Source organism: Amaranthus tricolor, chromosome 4, assembly GCF_026212465.1.
Source record: "Amaranthus tricolor cultivar Red isolate AtriRed21 chromosome 4, ASM2621246v1, whole genome shotgun sequence".
NCBI classification, from domain to species: Eukaryota; Viridiplantae; Streptophyta; class Magnoliopsida; order Caryophyllales; family Amaranthaceae; genus Amaranthus; species Amaranthus tricolor.
In genome coordinates this window covers 13548215-13562651 of record NC_080050.1, presented here as the reverse complement: position 1 = coordinate 13562651, position 14437 = coordinate 13548215, and the positions used below count along the sequence as shown (strand labels likewise).

Here is a 14437-nt window from a genome sequence, read left to right as displayed (position 1 = left end):
GTGCTGTTTTTGGGTGTTTACTACTTCTCTTGCTCTCTAATTCCAATCTCTTATTGTTTATTGTTTGTTGGTGGGCTGTAGATTGTTGTGAACTACATTGGGTTCATTTTACCCTCAATTTTATCATCAATAAGAGAATATTAAGGGTTGACTCCTCAAGAGGTCCCGTGGTTTTTATCCTTCACATCGAAGGGGTTTTCGACGTATAATTTGTGTGTGTTGCTTGCATCTTATTCCGCATATTATTGATGCTTTGTGACTGAAATATTGCTATCTACATTTCATATTCTTGTTGTTTGATATTTTGGGTTGATTTGTTTGGATATTTGAAGGATTGTCTTGAGTTGGTGATCTAATGAGAGTCATAGTGACCTCTCCTGTTCCTTACAATTATGAGATTAATTCTTTTTTTTTTCTTAGGTTTGGTTGCTACAGTTAAATTGTTGAAATCTCTTGTTGATGTCGATAAATAAGCAAGGTATCAACACTAATTTACCTCTCAATGTATTCATTTTTTATTACTTTAACTTATGCTTTCACCTCTTTAACAATCAAATTTCTTTAATCTTCTATCTAATTAACATTATTTTTCTAATTTGATTTTATTAACCATTTATATATATACACTCAATTCAAACAATTCCTTAAAATCATTACACTATAGCTCTTCTCTACTTTAATTTGTAGTACCATTATTGGCAATAAGAAGTGCTTCTTGCTTAAAATGGTTTGGGCATCAAATTATGTTTGCTTAAAAGGAGACACTAACAAACTATAGCCCACTTCACATGTAGTTCATGTGAACTAAGATAAAGCACCATAGCACAAACAAGCATGAATGTAATGTCATAGGGCCCCTCTTAGACTATCGTTTAAATTTTTGTAACTTTCGAACAAGTTAAACACTTGAATTCTAAAATTGTTGTAAAAGTAGCTTTCAAATGTCAGTCCCTTGAGTCATATACGTAGGCTATGGAACTCATACAAAATACAATGCTGGCATGTGAAGCCACTCTTAATCTCTTAGTGATTGTTGTGAGAGATTCTTTGATGTATTTGTATTGATGATCATGATCTACTAAGTGAAATTCTCTCAGTCCCATATAATTAATTTACATCTCTAAATAAGTGTTTGAATATTAATTTCAAGTTGCTATATAACACAAAAAAACAAGTTCGATATAAATACATTGATAATATTGAACGAGAGAGTAAATTTATAGATAAAATAATAAAATAATTATAAAAAATCATCTTTAATAGAAATTGAATGCAATATATATAGATTACCAGCAGTACCACTTAGCTAGATTCATTACGCAAATAACATTTTAGTTAAAAAAATAAAATTTTATATTATATATATATATATATATATATATATATATATATATATATATATATATATATATATATATATATATATATATATATATATATATATATATATATATATATATATATTCATTAAATTTATGATTGTTATTTGCACAATTTTATGCTTTGGCAATGGTTCTAACAATCCCAGTTTGATCTCGACTAAAAATTGATTTTTTTAAAAAAATTTCATTCATTTATTTATTTGAATCCCTTTGATTTGTTTCACCAAATATAATCAATATTATTGATAAATTATAGAATAGTGATTATTTACAATCTTAAAATGATCAGTTACAGAAATAGATTAATTATATTGGCACGTCTTATAATGAAATGGTTTGATACAACACGAGTTGTAATTCCTATTTTACCATTTTCCACGTGAAAAATTAACAAAAAGATGAAAATATAATAATAATAGTGACACAACATGTACATGTCTTAGTAGGGAAATAGCCTAAATTTTATTTTTAAATATATAACTATATGTAATAAATCAAGTTACAAAAATAAATAGTAAAAAGTTTAAGATAGTATGACTAATGATGCATATGTTTATTGCTTGATCATCAGTTACATAATCATGATTCTCTTGATTTTGTGGGACCAAGAAAATCCAAATATTTGTCTTCACCTTACATACAAAATAGAACGCATGAATAAATCATCCTTTACTATTGTTCATCTTCAGCAGTTTGATTATTTTGAATTTATGATCTGTTCTGAAGCCAGTTTATGAAAGAATCAAATGTTTTTGTGTCGGCTCGATAGTGTTTCTGAGTAAATTCTAGAAGAAGTGGCCATGTAAAGTCTTGATATAGTCTTGGAGACCCTAATTTACTTGGTGGCTTAACAACTTTGTCTCCTCTTGGACATAAGAAAAATGCTAGTGATTTTCTTGGACTTTCACTATTTACCACTGCTCTATGTAGACAACTCCTATATACTCCATTTGACAATGCCTACACAAATCAACATTTCAAACTATTAATCACTACAATTCCACCTTCATATAAATATACTTTGAAAACACACGCACACGTGTGTGTGTGTGTGTATATATATATATATATATATATATATATATATATATATATATATATATATATATATATATATATATATATATATATATATATATATATATATATATATATATATATATATATATATATATATATATACTACAAACAAATGTTGAAATGGTGATGGCAAAAAGGCGATAGCCACCTGTTCATCGCCAATGGCGACGAACAGGTGACGAAAAAGTCATTGCCGTAGATTTTGGAAAAATGGCCACCACACTCTCCCGTAGCCAACTCGTCGCCAGCCTTTTTCAATGTTTCTTTTTAGAAAATAGTGTTGGCGACGACCACTTCCCGTAGCCAGCTCGTCGCCCAAAATTTTTTTAAAAAAAATTTCAGTGGGCTACGGCACAGGGCTCTAGCCAACTTGTCGCCCAAATTAAAAAAAAAATTCAGTGGGCTACGACACAGGGCCGTAGCCAACTCATAGCGTCTTTCTTTTTTGAATTTTTTTTAAGTGGGCGATGACTATGTGCCATATCCAGGCCGTTGCCCCTCTCCACTTCATTTGTGGAAATTTGTTGCATTAAAAAAAAACTAATTAATAATACACTAATACGACTAATTATATACTAATTCGACTAATAATGTATTAGAGTAATACGACTACACAACTAATAATATATTAATAAGATATTAATTCAACTAATAAACAATTAATAATATATTGATACTACACTAATGCTACTACAAAACTACTAATATATTAATAATGCATTAATTCGAATAACAATATACTAATATGATTAATAATATATAAATATTACTCTAATATGACTACACAACTAATAATTTACAAATATTACACTAATACGACTAATTATATACTAATACAAATAATAATATACTTGTACTACACTTGTACAAATAATAATATACTGATACGATTAATAATATACTAGTACTACACTTGTACAAATAATAATATACTAATGCGATTAATAATATATTAATACCACACTACTACGATTATACAAATAATAATATACTAATACGATATATTAATACTACACTATTATGACTATACAACTAATAATATACTAATACGATTAATAATATATTAATGCTACGCTAATACGACTATACAACTAATAATATACTAATATGATGTATTAATACTACACTAATACGGCTTTAAAACTAATAATATACTAATACGATATATTAATACTACACTAATACGACTAAAAATCTAATGATATACTAATAATGCATTAATTCGACTAACAATACACTAATACAGTTAAATTATATAAATATTACATTAACACGACTACACAACTAATGATATACTAATAAACACTAATTAGACTAACAATGCACTAATACGGGTATTAATATACTAATACGATTAATAATATATTAATATTGTACAAGTACGACTAATAATGTCCTAATAAAACTAAAAATACAGTAATACGACTAACTATATATTAATATGACTAATTATATACTAATATTACTCTAATAATAATAATAATAATAATAATAATAATAATAATAATAATAATAATAATAATAAAACCAATAATAATAATAATAACAATAATAATAATAATAATAATAATAAGTTATAAAAACATTAAAGTATAAGTTACTAGGTAATAAATACAAAAGCAACATAATATAAATAATTAAGTTACAAGTGTTTTAGTGGTTGGAGTATTGCACCTTAATGCTAGAGGTCAAAGGTTTAAGCTCTAGTAGCAACAATTATTCGAATATTGGTTTGGTTGCCAAGGATTCAAGACCCAACAACAACACTTATATAGAACTTTTTTTTTAAAACCTGGGCGATGAAACGCGGTCTTAGCAAGACCGTAGCCCCCAAAAAACACACATGGCGACGACACATGGGCCGTAACCAAACCATCGCCCCATTTTCATAATTTTGGCGACGTTTAGGCGTCCAATTTTCATTTAGCGTCTACCAAAATAGCGTCCCCTCTTGGGCCGTCACCCGGGCCACTTTTTGCCAATTTAGCGATTAAATGGTGATCATAAATGTCGTTGTCATTCTGTTATTTATTTGTATTGATAGGGAGGGATCCAATGAGAAAGGTGTTGAAAATGAGAAGGGTAAGAAGTACTTTACACCTTTAATTTCACTAAAATAAAAAAATCTATGGTCACGATTGAGCTAAAAATACAAAATTCTAAAAGTAACTATGTTACAAAGAAAAGTAACTATGACATAAATTTTTAGAATGTTCTTACTTTATAACATAGTATTCTTTTTTGTATATATAATAACAAAAAAAAATCAAATAAAAATCTTTCTCATCCTTCTTATTTTAAAATCCTTCTTATTTGATCATATATATATATATATATATATATATATATATATATATATATATATATATATATATATATATATATATATATATATATATATATATATATATATATATATATATATATATATATATATATATATATATATATATATATATATATATATATATATATATATATATATATATATATATATATAATATAGAATAACATATGAATTTTACCTAAGAGTTTTCTAATATGTACATTTTCCAAATGAAGAATCAATTGCCTAATTGTACATACCTTAAAATGCTCGTGATTTTCACTACATGAAAAATTATTTTACTAAGATTGTATTTTAGTCACTCTATCACCAATAGACTGAATTTCAGTATTATTTATTATATATTATTTATTACTTATTACTTACATTTTTTAAATTTTTAACAATTTAGTCCTTTTCCGTTTTTTAAAGAAGTTTTCACTTTCAATTTTGTGGAGTTCCATTTGTTTTTTTCATAAAGAATCTTTCCATTTATATCACAAACTTTGGACAAAAATAACCTTTTTATTCATCATTTTAATATTTTAATAATGCTTATGGTCCTCATATAAGCTCCATTAACTTCATTTGAACATTTTTATATTCCTTATGGTTGTCACGTATTTCTCACTAACTTTATAAAAATATTTTTTTATTAGTTATGGTCCACATATTTTTCCCACTAACTTTTAATATTTTTTTGAATATTTATGGTTCCCACTTTTACTCTATTTAATTTATTATTCAATAAAATAATATCTCTACGATCCAAAAGATTTTATTTTTTTTTAATTTCCGTGAACATTTTTTATGGGAACTTTATTAACGAACAGAGGGAGTATTTATTATTTATTCTTTGAAATTTATTATTTATTATTTATTATTTACAAAATTAAGAAAGATCTGGAATCTTTGTAATTGGATTTATGATAAAATAAATAGTGAAAATATTTTATATTGGTTTTAATTATAACTACAAAACATATAGGGGTGACATAAATCAATAAAATGAACATAGATAAAATTTAATATAATTTTTTGAAGACGAAATCAATATTTATTTTGTATTGCATTTATTTGTAAACCAGAACATATAACGATCACGAGATCAGAGTATTTAGATCGATAAAAAATAAGGTCAATTTTATATCCACAAATATAAACTAAGGGTTACATTTGATCAAATTTATTGGAGGAAAATAATTTTCTTTTGTTAAAACAACAATTAATACTATTCAAAATGAGACATGAGAACATCATCTATAGTTAGGCATGGCCACGGAGCGGGTTACCCGGAACCGAACCGGTCCCGAACCGCTTGGAACCGGATCCGGAACCGGAACCGTTTGCGACAGGTTCCGAACCGCCCCGAACTGCGAAACCGTGAAACCGCCGGAAAAAAATTGCCGGAACCGTGAAACCGCCGGAAAAAACCGTCGTGAACCGGGTAAAAAAACCCGCGGTTTGGAACCGGAACCGGTCCGGGAGAACCGGTCCAACGGTTCTGGAACCGGAACCGGAACCGGAACCGGTCCGGTTGAACCGGCTTAACGGTTCCGTGGAACCGGGACCGGTCCGGTTGAACCGGCACACCGGTTCCATGGAACCGGTTCGCCAAAAAACTAGCTGTTTGTTACCGTTTATAGCCGTTGGGATATACTCTATATATACTCATCACTTTCAATCATTTTCATTCACAACTCATCTCTTCTCCTACTCTCTCTACTTACTCTCTCTACTTAATTCTTTAATTACGCAATTATTCTCTTAATTACATAATTAGTCTTCTAATTATTTCTTAATTTAGTTAGTTACATAATTAATTATTTATTTATTTCTTAATTCTATATTTCTATTATTACTTCAATATTATCAATCATGTCTTCATTTTTGAAAAAAGCCACAAAAAAAGTTACTAAAGTGGCAAAATCATTAGGAGGTTCCAGTTCCTCCAAAAGAAAGGTCACTTCTACTCCGTCGGTATCAACAACACCCTCCATTAGTAATTATAATTATGAACATAATTATCCGGAAGGGTACGACCCGGAGTTACATAATTATGCAGAAGAAGTGGAAAGAGATATACAAATTGATGAAGAAGAGGAACCAACGACCCCAATTGGGATACATATATCTCGACATTCATCAACAAGATCACATGAAGAACAAGGAGAACAACAACAACAAAGACAAGCTCGTGGTAAACGAGTCAATTTCCAAACTATCGGTTAGTTTTATAATTTTATTCTTCAAATTAATTAAACTTTAAATTATTTATTTATTTAATTATAGTTTTATAATTTTAAATTATTTATTTAGATGAAGATGAACCAGTAAGACAACCTCTTCCGGCAATGCCACCTCCTAGTGGTAGAGCTGTTTCACATGTGTGGTCGTATTTCACAAAAGAACCAACTGAGAATCCAGATATTTTCTTATGCACTTGTCAAATTTGTGAAAGTCAAGGAGTAAAGCCCTTAGTTTCATACAGTTTCACCAGAGGTAAATACTTTTTAAGTTTTTTATACATACATAATACATTCATACATTATATATTCATATTTTATAAACATTTATTTATTGTGTTTTGTGAATACGTGTTAGGTGGTGGAACGAGATCTTTTAACAAACATTTGGCAAAGAAGCATGGAATCACAAACATGCAGCAAGCGGCAGCGGGACCACAAGTGGAAGCCGACAGACACAATGGGACATTCCCAACACAGGTATGCCTTTTAGATATAATCGTAATGACATGATTGATGAATTTTCTAGGTATGTAATTTGTGATGAATTGCCTTTTAACCACGGTGAAAGTAGGGCATACGAGCGTCTCACTAGACAACAATTGCAACCACAATATAGAGCAATCCCTAGGAGCACTCTTAAAAGACGCACAATTAAATTATACGAATCAATGCGCTATGAATTAGTTGAAATGTTTAAATCGTTTAATGGTAGGGTTAGCATAACAACTGACATTTGGTCTGCTCCCCCACATTTAGAACCTTATATGTGTGTAACAGCACACTGGATAGATCGAAATTGGATTATTCAAAAAAGAATAATTGCTTTTGAGACAATGCTAGAAAGACATACCGGTGAAAACATAAAATATAGATTGGTAGAGATATGTAGAGAATGGAACTTATTAGATAAAATATTTTGTTGTTCAACTGATAATGCAACCGCAAACATTAAATGTATAGAACTTTTGTTTAACGAACCTGCCTTTAGTTTAATCCTTGGGGGTAGCTTATTACACATACGTTGTTGTGCGCATATAGTTAACTTATCTTGTCAAGTAGGCATAAAACAATTAAGTGAATTATTAGAACCAATTAGGGATATAGTGAAATGGCTTAGGATCGGAAAGATAAAAAGAAGATATAAACAATTATGTGACCAATACCAACTTAAAAAAGTGTATTGGTCATTAGATACTCCTACACGTTGGGGCTCAACCAACGATTTATTAAGAAAGGCGATTGCTTATCGCCCAGTAATAACACAAATATATAGTGAGTATACAGATAGTTTCATAGCTGATGAAACTTGGGAATTAGCAATAGGTGTACATAACATATTAGAAGCGTATGACCACGCGACTAAGATTTTTTCTTATGTTTATGAACCGAACGTTCACTTAGTAATAAGTGAATGTATTACTATTTTTTATCATCTACTTAAACATACACATGAAGATACTAACCCACAATTAAGGCCGATTCTTGCAGATATGATGGAAAAATGGAGATCATATTTTACCGATTTTCCTTATATTTATGGAATCGCAACCATTTTGGACCCACGTTTTAAAACTGAGGTCCTAACTAAAGTAATAGGATTTTATTATCAATCGTTAGATCGCCCGTCTTCTGATGTACAATATTATGTAGGAACATGTAAAAAATATTTAGCTGAACTGTATGATTTTTACGCTAGTGTATATAACCCGAAACGCGATATGTCTAGGCGTGCTAGCGTTTCGGCTCGTCCCACTTTCTATAATTCAGTAATAGCTAACATAATGACTCAAGATGATAGTTTTGTAGGATCTTCTTCTTCCTCGACCACATATTTAGAACTAGATAGTTATCTTAAACACCACTTTGAAATAGACCCAAGTGTCTATAATATTTTGGAGTGGTGGAAAGAAAAATCTGTTAAATTTCCCATTTTATCGAGAATTGCAAAGGATGTCCTTGCAATTCCCGCGTCAACTATTGCGTCGGAGTCTGCTTTTAGTGCAGGTAGAAGAGTTTTGGATGAAAAGCGATCTCGTCTTGCTCCACATAGTATTCAAATATGTGTTTGCAAGAAAGATTGGGATCAAGCTGAGATTCGAACACAAGGACTAAGGAACGATGATGATCAAGACGACGATGATGATCCATGGATGATGATGGATACAACTACATCATCGTCAGGAGGAGAGTCAGCGGAAGCATCTAATCAACCACATGATGATGACGAAGACGAATAGGATCAATCCGACAAGCGACAACGATGAATCAACACTCAACAACTATAAATAAAAGGTATGACAAAGAACTACGTGGGCTTTGATTCCTTCGGGATACGTAGGCAGCTTAGTATTCATTTGGGTACTAGGTTCAAGTCCATTTTCTCCCTCTTTTTTTATTAATCATCTTTATCGACATTATCATTGATTCGTTTCTTATTAATTTATTTTTTTCCATTCTTTTTAGTAAATATTTCAATAACGATGACAACTTGACATGCAATGAATTTCGCTAATAATCAAGTAATCATCAAAGGTACGTCCGCGATATTATAGTATTTTTTTATTATACAAAAATTTAAAGAAAAAATTAAAATGGAACCGATGGTCCGACCCGCCCGTCCCGTGAGTTGGAACCGCCGGAACCGCCTCATGAACCGCCAAGGAACCGTTTGGAACCGCCCGGAACCGAAACCGGAACCGGAACCGTTCGCGACAGGTTCCAAATGGAACCGGAACCGGAACGGAACCGGACCAACCCGGACCGTGGCCATGCCTATCTATAGTATAGTGGAAAGAAGTAAGGAACACTCAGTTTATTAATTATGATTTGACATGACAAGAAAAATTTAAAAATAAACAATTTAGATGTAGAAATGTACTTTCAATGCAAATATTTTTATTCTAAAATTAAAAGCACATATGTTCTCGCCACTAATTGATGACAAATGAGTCTATTTTTATTCTAATATGCCAAATAAGTCAAAAAGCTTTTATATATTAACGTTAAACAGTGGTGATTGAGAGGGGTATAATGTGTAATGTTTATGTAGTTTGTTTTATAAACGAAACAAACATATTTAAAGTTAGAAAACATAGTAGAGACGAAGGGAGCAATAATAAAAAATTTAAAGTAGCCTTAAACAATAATAGGAATGTAAGAATAATTACCATGAAAGTATCACCAATATTGACGACAAAAGCTTGAGGATTGGGACGAATGGAGTACCATTTTTGGTCAACAAATACTTGAAGGCCACCAACATGATATTGATGAAGAATGGTCAACGAGGTGGGATCACTATGAGGTCCTGTTCCGAGTGTTAATTCTGGTTTTTCACAAATTGGATAATAATTTAATCTCATTATTGACTCATTTCCTTCAAAGAATTCTCTAAAATACTTTCTTCCAACTCCTAGACTCATTCCTAACAACTCCATGATCCCAAGTGATAGGTTACTCATTGCGTTACAATATTCTTGGTACACCCTCCTACAAATAATATCAAAAATGTTAAGATATAATGAGGGACCCATAAAATCAACAAAAATAAATTCATATCAATTTATTATGGTGATCTTTTATTTTATTTTTTATTTACTTATATTTTGGTCTAGTTTAAATTAGTTGTTAAACCTTTTGCTTTTAAGCTATTTAATTGTTGAACTTTTTTGTTTTTACATTATTCTTACGGTGTATTGTCTCTAAATCTTTGTACTATGGCCTACGGTGGAATCTGGTAGAGAGTTTTTTTTCTTTGAGATCTTCATTAGTATGATAAAAAAAGTATAGTAGGTCTTGTATGAAATCTTCTTGGTATGAAACGAGTTCATATGATTAGCACATTTTTTCAATTGATTATTTAAGATTGTAAGTGATCATTATAAGGTTATAAGTGATTACTCTAAGTTTATAGACTATAAAAAGTAATCACATGAAAACTGTAAGTGATCAAATTAAGATTATAAGTGATTATTTTAACATACAAAGTGTTTGAGTCATCCCGATACAAATAATTTCATCATCAAACCTTCACATTCGAGAATTTGTAAAAAATTAAAGAGTATTGAGTATTCCTTATAGGTAGATATGCTTACTATTTTTTTTTCTTAAAAGCAAGAAAATAGCCACAAGGGCTTTAAGGGTGTGCGAGGTGATCGACTGCACAGGGCCTTTTTTTTCTCTCGTATATTAAAAGGTTAATAAAATAAGAAATATATTAAGTTCATCAATAAAATAAATATATTTACTATAAATAAGACCGCAAAATAAAACTTTCGCATAGGAATCCTAAATTTTTCAAGACGGCTCAAATAGCAATTATATATATCTTACCCAAATTCATGAAATTCATCCCCCATAACGTTCACTATGTAGTTTTGTACCAAATTAGATTCACTAAGATCATCAGAATAACGAAAAGAAAGAGTTTCTTTCCAAGGCAATTTAGTGGTAAATCTTCCAGCAAAACTGCTAAAATACCCACAATGATCACCAGGTTTTCTAAGAGCTTTTTGTTTTTGATTAAAAGGCAAACCGAAAAAGAAATCCATAGCTTCATGAGCTTTAGCTAAAAGCTTATAATCAATAGAGTGATTAACAACTAAAAAGAATCCATGCGTTTTGCATGCTTCATTCACAAGCTTAGTTGCTTTTGAAACTGCAACTGAGTCTCCAGAAAGGAAACCCTCAAGATCAATGGGGGGAATCTCCAACTCAGTTGGTTTTTGTAAGCATGGCTTTTCATGATCTGGCCATATAAATTGACTTGGTATGTTCTGTTGATGATGTTTCATAAGTGTTGTTTCAAACAATCTCATTGTTTGAGCAGAAGTTTGTAGAGTATTACCTACTGCTTGCATTGCTATTAGTTTTTGATATGAATATGGATGGATTAAAGAAAGAAAAAGCAGAATGAAGGGAGACAAGAAGTTCAAGCAAGTTTGTGTTGTAGTGTAGAAGTAAGGAGCAAGGGGTACGGTATAAATTAGATGAGAGTTCAAACAATAGGTGTCATGTCAACTTATACCCTTACTCCCTCCGTCACGATGAGAATGCACCTATTTTATTTTGGGTGAAATTTATTCGAAAGTGAAATTTAGTTGTAAAATAAGATAAAAAACAAATAGAGTCATTGCCAAAAAAAAAGATGTAAAATGAATATGATAAATTAAAATAAAAAATAGTACAAATTGAAAAAGACAGACATAATATAGTTTATTTAAATTTAATTTGATGTTGGACATTCTATCAAAGCTACATAATGTTGCATTGTTGTGAATGTCATCTTCAACTTATCTTAATTGTCTTTACTCTTTTAAGAAATAAATTTCATTAAATAATATAATACCACCTTTATTTGATTTTATGATTGTATAGCAGTTCAAATCAGTCATCTAGAGAGCTCCACTTTCCTTAATTAAATCAATAACTAAATTAAATACAGACCCGCTTAATGCTATTTGTTCCCTACCACTCTATTTCTACTTCTAGCTTTTCTAATTGGTGGAATGGTGACACATGTATATGTCTTGGCTCAAACTAAATAGTCTTTTATTTCATGAATTTGTCAATAATTTTATTTTAATTTATTTATTTTACTTTAAAATCAATTAATTCTGAGTAATGTCCATGCTACTTTCTTTTATGCTTATTTGCTTTTTTTTTTTTTTATTTTCCCTTTAATGGTGACACATATATATAAGTTTTGTTACATTATTCACAGGTCGTGTGGAATTTGCTATATTCTATTTTTGACTATCAACTATACTTTTTCTTTAATTCTAATCTACACATTTAAATTATATTTTCATTTTATCCACACATTTTTTCGCATCCCTAAAAATTACAGTTATTTTACAAGTTTTTATCTACTCTCTTTATTTGCTCAAATTTTATCCTTATTGCAATGCGTTAGGACACGGAGTACTAGTAGTTACGCTCTTTTGATTACTAGTACTACTACTTCCCTAAAAATTACTGTTATTTTACAAACTTACTCCCTTTCGATTACTAGTACTAAATAATGATGCTGAAAATGATGTGTAGTGTAAATTTTCATGAAATAGGTATTGAAATTTTGATCATAAATGATTTTATTTTTACAATTTTTTATTAGTGCCTAATGTCACATTTTCAAAGAGTAATAAGTTGCACTTAATAATATGAAGAGAATGAGATAAATAAAGAAAAATAACATTATATCATAAAACTTTTCCAAATATTTTCTTATTAAAATTATAGTTATATTTTATTATATTTTACGCCATTTAGTACTAATTCCCAAACTGAACATAGTGCTCGATTCAAATTTGTTTGGACATGAAACAGCCAAAAATACAAATGGCCAGGTGGACTTGATTTAACATGCACTAATCAATAGAATTCAAATCATAATATATAAGCAGTAATGAGTTAGAGTAGATTATAATTTTTATTATTTTATGTTAACTCACGTTTATGTTACATATTAAGATAATTGAGTGGTGAATTTTCGTAGTGATCATTATATTATTTTATGTTAACTCACGTTTAAAGTGTGATCATATTATCAGCCAATTTTGCTGAAAAAGGACAAATGTATTAGTAATATCGATTTCCTTCCCGTTTTTCTCCATTCTCTCTAGCTTTTTTTTTTCTCAAGAAAACCCTAGTCTACTTTTAAGTTGATAGTAAGCCCTAATCTCTTTATTTTACTTTTTTTTTCGTTTTTATTTACAAATAAAATCCATTCTTTCTATATTATAGAGTTGTTATTATATCTATATATTGGATTTTAATGTCTCTCATGTTGAGAGTTTTGAATCTTGTTATCTATTCGGTATATGACGTCATCAAGGGTGTTAGTTCTATTAATACAGTCAATTCTATCTAGCTTATCTTTATTTCAAAGCCACATCAGATTTAAAGAGGCCTTCAGGGAAGGCTGTATTTAACAACGATGTAATAAAGGAAAGACTTTAGTGTTATATTTCTTTTATAATGATCGTGACTTTTCTATATAGAATTTTGTTTGATTAAAATTGTTATATATTTGATCGATTATTACTTAGTTGTCATACATTGTTATTAATAAATGATTAGGTTACTTTAAATCAATCCAATTTTGCTAGGTTTAAATGTGATTACTGATCACTTAGTTTCATTTAATTTGGATTCAATTAAACTTACGATTGTTACTTGCACAATTATATGTTTTGGTAATGGTTCTTACAGTACAAAAAATAGCAAACTTTTGGCTGCCCAAAACAGTCGAAACTTATTCGGTATAGGGCTATACCGGCTAAATTCCTACTGACTTCGTCTAGTCGGCTCAGAATGGTCGGAAAATGGGTTTAGTCGGTACAATAGTCGGAATTCCGACTAAAAAAATGGTGGCAGGAATTTAGTCGAAATTCCGACAA

At 29.8% G+C, this 14437-nt stretch overlaps 1 protein-coding gene across 1 annotated transcript; it reads right to left on the bottom strand.

The window, feature by feature from the left end:
• Nucleotides 1–1821: 1821 nt before the first annotated feature.
• On the bottom strand, nt 1822–12007 carry LOC130809849 (gibberellin 20 oxidase 1-like). Its single transcript, XM_057675682.1, has 3 exons — nt 11370–12007; nt 10205–10526; nt 1822–2342 (listed from the first exon to the last, which is right to left on the bottom strand). The coding sequence occupies exons 1-3, from the start codon at nt 11894–11896 to the stop codon at nt 2091–2093; spliced, it is 1101 nt and encodes a 366-aa protein (XP_057531665.1). The 5' UTR covers nt 11897–12007; the 3' UTR covers nt 1822–2090.
• Nucleotides 12008–14437: the final 2430 nt, after the last annotated feature.